Here is a 7,699-nt window from a genome sequence, read left to right on the forward strand (position 1 = left end):
GTCAACGATAATAAGGTTGGTCGCGATATTCAATGGAAGCTAAACAGAGTAGTGTGCAAGTCTTGCATCATAATTTCTAAAATTGTACTCGTTTACGCTAAGACTAACCAAACATTACAGAATAAATTCTATAATTGTGCTAATGCTAATACCTTTTAATCAATCAATATTTCGATTCTTGTCATTGTTTTCATTGCAGCTAATGCATATGAGTATACTATTGCAAAGGCAGAGAGAAAGAAACACTACTGAGGTACAGGATGCTATAATTAACCATGTAACTCAATACTCGCGAATTTTATTAAAGCCTACGTGTAATGTTGCTCAATGGCGATAAATATTGACCAACCAATTACAAATTTCCAATCGAAAATTTTTATGGAAAAATTTTAGTATTTCGTGAATAATCTTTACTATTTCGTGAATAATTCATATGAATGCAACGAGTAATTCAATATAAAATTTTAGAGAAAGAAAAACAGCCCACAAGTGAAACCAACTCGGAGTTAATCACATTTTCACTTGTCTTACTGATTGGCTTGGGATCTGCATTCGTTGTTGTCTTGGTTGTATTTATCATTTTTATCATCAGGTAAATATAACTCTTCCAAGAGTAAGTTTTTTTTGCGAATATTAATTATCACTTTTCTCTTATCATACTCCTGTATAAAAATGTCCTTCTCTTTAAGTCTAGGTTTGTGAAGCTGAACCAGAAGTTACAGGATTTTCGTAATGAAAGGGTAGACAGCAATAACCCGAATATGACGAAAATGATAAAATGTCTTGCACGCAGAACCAGATATCACCATATGCAGTAGATGAAAGAGTAGTCGTTGTAAACCATCTATACGAGTTATGATAGACAAAAACTGAATCTTCTGTATATTTATCAACGCTATGTAATCAGAAACCAGACATTTTTAATATTTCAAAATGTTTTAAAAATTTATATTTAATTTATATCCAGTTTATTTTTGGACCTACACATAGCATTACTATCATCGCAAATCATTGACAGCGAAATTTTCTCGCGTTGCTGTGTTGTCCAACCAGATGAAATTTTTATTTTATTCATAGTTTTCCAAAAGTCTGACCGAAATGGTAAATCGGAAACAAATCTCCAAACTTGCAGCGTTTCCTACAAGTTTGCATTGTCTAATTCTTTTGGCATACTTTTGCATTACATTATTTTCAATTTGTCATTGTCAGATCGGAATCTTCTTGAAGTGTTCTCGTCACTTATGCTTGTTATATATTGTATTGGTTGAAATGATACAACAGTAAAACAAGTTAATGCTTGTCTAGCTTTTGGCACAAAAAACTCTCATGTTTGTAAATAAAACTACTACTACTAATGTTGTTGGTGTCCAGTATGCCAAAGCTGTATTGATCAGCTTAAGAAGTGCTATTAAAAACTGGCACTGACGTGTATAATTAATTTATCTCGTTTCTCATTGAAAATATTAGGGGAGGTCGTCTACTCTGCCCGACCATGATGTCATCGATGGAATCGAATGTAAAACCTATGTCTCGCAAGAAATGTATGTGCCGACATGTGGAAGGTGTCCAAAATCTGGGCTTACTTTCATGTATTGCAATAACACATCAGTATGTAGTTATTGTAAACAATCCGGGCTTCTACAAAAGGGGTGCCAAGCCAGAGCCAAGAATTTTCCGTCAATCTTTCACCCGACGAAAACATGGTCTGTTCCAAAACCAAGAAAATCACAGATGGAAAATAATACTCAGCCAACTCGTAAAACCAAGGAAAACAACGTGAACAACATATAAAATCAGGCTGAAAAAATAATTGAACCCAACAGGATAGCACCCAATTAACTCAGGCTGACACCTCTAGAAAACAACAACACATAATCAACCAATTAATGACAAGGATAAATCTTCAGTCTGCGAATTTTCCTCTTCGGTTTCGGAATTGCGATAGATCAGTGATTGGTCTGAATGTGAATTTGCCGAGAACATAATAAACCCATAACACCACCAAACGACGCACAACTTGGGAGATCGTTAAATGATGCACAACCTAGAAACCACAATCAACCCCAAAAACAACAAGCATCGAATATAAAGCTGAAACAAGAATCAACCATTGACAACCCGTCGTCTCACCCGCCACCAAAAAGGAAAGGTTATGTTAAGGTATGCGAAGGTTATGGAGCATAACTTTGAAGCTAGCGAACCAACAACATCGCTCTTCAGTGACACACCTGAGAAAATACTAGCATACTCGGCACCAGCATGTTTGGAGAAAAACATTCCATATACCAAGCATATTTAATCTGACTGACTCACATCTGGAAAAATTCGGACTATACTGACAAAAGAATCAGAGAAACAATTTCGTCAGAATCATCTTTTTCGGCCACTATGGAGAAAAAAATCGAATGGGAAAAATAAAGAAAGAAAACATACGTAAGTGAGAGAAATATTTTCATGTATCGTCTTTGAGCCTTCCGCCGACGTAAATTCTAAAAACTATGTGACAAGTAATAGAACTCATGAGACCATTTGTGTTTACCATAATTAGTAGTATACACCTTTTACCGCCCATATGTAGTCTATGGCGAAGTTGAAGATAGTGTCCTTATACGCAAATGATGTGCGACTCCGTAAACGTGAATTAGATAACTTTTTTAAAAGAGAGAGGCCTTATGTACTGTGTGTACAGACAGTTCATGGACTCGACATAACATTCATACCTCAGTAAGGAGGCGTGATTTTTTTTCCTAACCTGTGAAACGAAATAAAGGATAATCGAATAAGTAATGAATTGTTGAATTTTGACAAATACTTATTCTATTATTAGTTACAAACTTTAAGTTTTTGGTTTTATTTCATCAGAATAGGAAAAAACAAAAATATTTGTTAAAATCGATTATGCATAGAACTTTATTTGATGACTTAAATCCGCACGGTGTTGAAAACTAACTTCAAGTAAAAGTTTAATTTCTGAACCAAGTACATTCTCCAAAACATATATTAAAAAAGGGAATATATACTCGTATTTATAAATCGCTAATTAATAAAATAAATTTTTTAGGTTATCACTATTGTGTTTTGCCTATAAGTTTTACTCTTATTTTAATTGCAGTTTACACACTTTTTCAATTTATTGAAACTTTATATTGGAACACTTCATCAGTTCATTGAGACACTATTTTGGAACGCTTCATAACATCTATTTCATTCTGTCATTTTTGAACACGATTTGGAAGTAACATCAAAACATTGTGTGGACAGTTTCTTGGGGTATCCAGGTTTCAGTGAGTGCAGGAGTGAGTTAAACGACGGTTATACACGACGGTTATACGACTGCGAGTCTGTGCCGAAAGAATTGAATAAGATAAGACTGTACTGCTGTAAGACTCGTAGCATCGTTAAATATCGTTATTAAACTCGTTAGACAGTTAGTTGTAGAACGCATCTCAGAGATAAATAGAACATTTTCTGTAATCCATATATCACCACCAACTGCAAAACTCCGTCCTTATGTCACCACCTCTCTCTCCCACGACTTGCACCAAACGAAGCATTTACCCCAAAACTTCCGACCCTATATCTAAGCATTTGCGTAACACCCCAGCATGAACCACTGACATATCCTTCATGTGATTTAGATTACCATACCCCAAACTATTGGACTACTACTACAATTATACTGGACTAAGTTTGTTTTAGAGATTCTCACTTATATACTTGCAGTAACCCAATACAACTATAGATAATGTAGGCGTGGTCGTGTTCACGCACGGGCATTTTTTTATGATTAATTTATTTTTCTATTTGATTCCTATAAACTAACAAAACAATAACAAAGAAAACCCACAAGAGATCGAATCAATATTTATTATCATGTTCGGTTATATACAGAAATCACATGGGGTGAGACAGCTATAAAAAAAATTCTGAGCAATAGACCTCAATAGAAATGGCGACCAATTTACGGCATTGGTTTATACGGTTAATGTTAGTAAATGGATAATATCAGTCAAAAGTAAGAATTTATATTTTTGTCGTTTATATTATTCAATCCGTCAACGAAGTTCTGACACGTTTTGAATTGGTTTTATATTTCACAAACAACACCATGTGTTCTCAAGTCTGGTGTACGATTGAACATTCCCTGATATTTACTCTCTGGATCCTTAACGACGCGAACACCAACATATATGTCCGATGCATCGGTATGCGGGTCACCATGCTGCCACACTTCTGATGCTATTGTGATTGGTACTCCATTGGATTGCAAAAGCTGATTTTTCTGTAACAATTTAAAAAAAAAGTGACTTTCCTATATCACAATATGTCGTAAAGTATATTTTATACTTTGGTTTTTTCGAATTCTTCAATCTTTTTTTTTAAATCAAAAGGCATTGTCAACCTGTCCATTATTTGTTAATAAATGTGTTGGGCCAAATTTTCTTCCACGGCGAATTTTACAAAATTGAGTCAAACCGACCTTATACTCCATCCCAGTCCAAATATAACTCCATGTCCGACCAGACGGGATCAGTGAACGAAGATAGGGTATCAACAGCTTGTAATGAGCAAGGTCGTAAATATTTGCGGGTTTTCCGATCTTCATTGATTTGCAAGTTGGTTCGGCAACATCCAAGGTTACATTGTACGTGGCATACACCACTGCTCTGTAGCATTTAGAATCATATTTGAATCCACATTTATCTGAAAACAATATTGTGGTCGTTTAATATTTTATGCTAAAATCAGCCTTCAGAAATGATCTCAAAAAATCAGGGATTAACTTTTTGTCTGCTTGTTAGTTCAATGAGACTTTCTTCAGAAATATTGCATTCTATTAATTCCAGGAAGAGAAAAGGTGATGGTAGTACTATTTACGGTGGTGGTAGTAAATATGGTAGTATTTATAGTCAAATTATTATCAAAAACACAATATAAATTACCTTCATCATCACTTTCAGTCTTTTTCTTTTCATCAAGACTCTTTTTGATAAGTCTGGCAATTTCTGTAAGAATATTTATATACTAATCGTGTGTAGGATACGGCGTTTCAAATCAGTTTTGCCATGTTATAATGTCCAGAGTTTTTCGACGACTTGAAGTAACTTTGCCCAACCAATATGAAAACACTGTATATCATTTTTTTGCGAAGTATGAACCAAATACGGTTATACCGTTGGAGTCGCAAATATCGTTGAGAATAAGTTTTGCCAAAGTTTCTTTATAAATGCCAAATTAGTGAAATTATTTATGTCGGGTTAGAGCGTTTGAATCTAGCTATGTTGGCGTCGTAGATATAAGGCGTGATGCCCACCAGTTTGTAACAAATTGAATATATGCCAGACCAGAGGAATCCTGTTACTTAAAAAAAATAATAGATTATTATCTAATAGTAGCTGTTTGTTTAAAGCATTATTCAAAATAGAGATAAAAGGAAATTTTAGTATTTTTAAAACATATATATTATGAAGTAGGACAAAAAAACATAACCGCTGTATACGTTAACTGAATAACACGTCAAGAGTTTTATGGACCATTCTGGAATTATGAATCAAAAGTATATAATTTGTTTACGGTCACCAGATCAAATATTTATAAAAAAATATATCATGAAGTAGGGCAAACTCACCGGATCCATCGTTTTTCTGTGAAATAAATACAAAATTCGTTAAGTAATTATATCACGTAAGTAGTTTCAGATTATATATTAGTGTTTAGATTTTATGCCGTGTTTCAAAGCGGGTCACTCAATTATCATTGGGCCAAAATATACGGCTTCCAACCCTTAAAAAATAGTTTCATTATTGAGTTCTTGCCCAAAGCTTTATTTGGAGTTGAAGAACATCTGATGAAAAATAGCAACTTTATTTTACCTTGCAATCTCCAACTTGGACGAGTTTCCCGTTCACGATCTTGGAAACGCAGGATCCAGCTGTTAAAAATAAAACGAAGTATTTTAAAATAATTGAGAGAATATTTGAATGTGCTATTTTTCGAAATGAATATTGATTCCATAAGAACTAAATGTGGATGTAGACAAAAATTGCATGTAAATCAGTATTATATGTGAAACTTTATTTACCTGGTACTTTTATCTTTGCACGAAAGACACAGATGAGAGAGATAAAGAAAATGATTTTGACGAATTTCATATTTCTCTTCTAGAAGACTTTGTTGACGCTTATATATACTTCTCTATCTGTAAATATCTGTAAAAATATTCAAAAGTTATAGGTTTAGCGCTCAGTAATTTTGAATTACACGGCTCGTGAAGATAGATGACTCTGCTTGAATTACGCACAATCCAACTAACTAGTCTAAACGAACTGAAAATATTAGACTAACATTGCGGACCTGACGATTATGAACCACCATGACAATCCTTCACTAAAAAAAATTCTCAGCACAACTATCACACTTACAGATCTAATTAAAAATTACTCGTATTCATATTTCAAGCCCATTTGTTACCACACTATTTCTTCAAACCATCTCGCTGTTAACACATTTTATCACTAACGCCTCCTGACCAAATTTTTTATTTTATTTAGCATTCATTTACGCAATTTCGTTTTTTAGCTGAAACAAGTTTTTCTTGAGTCACCCATTGTGGCTTTGCAGAAAAACCCAGTTGGCGTAATCATTTTATATTTTGTCGGCATGGGAATTTTGTGCTGCGCACAAGTAACACGACTGCAATGATGTGTATCGCCTTGCCTCACTTGATTTCCTAGTGCTACATCTCCTGCGTAGTTCGAGAGAATATTTAGCATCAGATGCATATTAGGCCTCGGATATGATCATAACAAAGTAAATGAATAGTTCCATAAAATTGTCCTAAGCAACGGCGGCTCAAACGCTCTTTCAAAATTTAGAAGGGAAATATCTTTAAGATTTAAACCGCATTCCGGGCTTAGGCAGTGCTTTTGAGCAACCTAAAAGATATCAGAGAAGATCATTTAGTTTTGTAGCTCGCCTGTAAATAAAATCTATTGCACTTTGACCCGGTTTGAATTACGCATGATCCAACGAACTAACCTTAATGGACATACCATACATATATTGTGGACATGACGACTATCAGCCACTCTGACAATCTTTCTCTGAATCTTATTTTAAGCAAGATTACCACATTCACACATTCCTGTCGCTATTTAATTAATAATTACTTGTATTGATACCTCAAGCCCATATGTCACCAGACTCTTTGTTCAAACTGCCTCGCTATTCACACATTTTATTTCCCTCCACCACATTGAAATTTTACGCGTTTTGGCTGAAACAAATTTTTCTTAAGTCATCCATTGTTACTAAGCAGAAAAAAATGTTTCAGTAATCACAATGCATTTTAGAACCCGCATGGAATTTGAACCCGAGATGCGTAACATGTCGTGCTAACACGATCAAGTTTAACGCCTCAACTTCTATGCCATCGCGCCAAGCTGGAAATCCAAATAAAATATGATGACATATTTTTCGTTATTTAGTGAATCATCTTGATATATATTGAAACAAGTAAATGAAGTTTCAATAGCCAACAAGTGAAACCAGCTATGAGTTGAGCACAATTTCAACTACCTTACTAAATGGCTTGGGATCGGCATTCGTTGTTGCCTTGATTGCATTTATCCTCTTTCAAGAAAAAATATTTTGTGCCCACATATGTTTAACACAGACATGAGCGAACTTCGTCTTGCGG

The 7,699-nt window shown here is 34.5% G+C and overlaps 1 protein-coding gene across 1 annotated transcript; it reads right to left on the reverse strand.

The window, feature by feature from the left end:
- Positions 1–3,884: 3,884 nt before the first annotated feature.
- Positions 3,885–6,205, reverse strand: LOC144430357 (uncharacterized). The gene is made up of 6 exons (XM_078118267.1): positions 6,083–6,205; positions 5,874–5,932; positions 5,630–5,645; positions 4,944–5,006; positions 4,481–4,704; positions 3,885–4,282 (listed from the first exon to the last, which is right to left on the reverse strand). The coding sequence occupies exons 1-6, from the start codon at positions 6,150–6,152 to the stop codon at positions 4,088–4,090; spliced, it is 627 nt and encodes a 208-aa protein (XP_077974393.1). The 5' UTR covers positions 6,153–6,205; the 3' UTR covers positions 3,885–4,087.
- Positions 6,206–7,699: the final 1,494 nt, after the last annotated feature.

Source organism: Styela clava, chromosome 12 (assembly GCF_964204865.1).
Source record: "Styela clava chromosome 12, kaStyClav1.hap1.2, whole genome shotgun sequence".
Lineage (NCBI taxonomy): Eukaryota > Metazoa > Chordata > Ascidiacea > Stolidobranchia > Styelidae > Styela > Styela clava.

Bases quoted from the DNA above. Each gene is read 5' to 3' on its own strand.
- LOC144430357 (XM_078118267.1), bottom strand. From the start codon at position 6,152: ATGAAATTCGTCAAAATCATTTTCTTTATCTCTCTCATCTGTGTCTTT. The intron at 5,933-6,082 runs GTAAATAAAGTT...TATTTTTAACAG, and splicing joins TGCAAAGATAAAAGTACCAG to CTGGATCCTGCGTTTCCAAG. The intron at 4,705-4,943 runs GTAATTTATATT...TATTGTTTTCAG, and splicing joins GACTGAAAGTGATGATGAAG to ATAAATGTGGATTCAAATAT.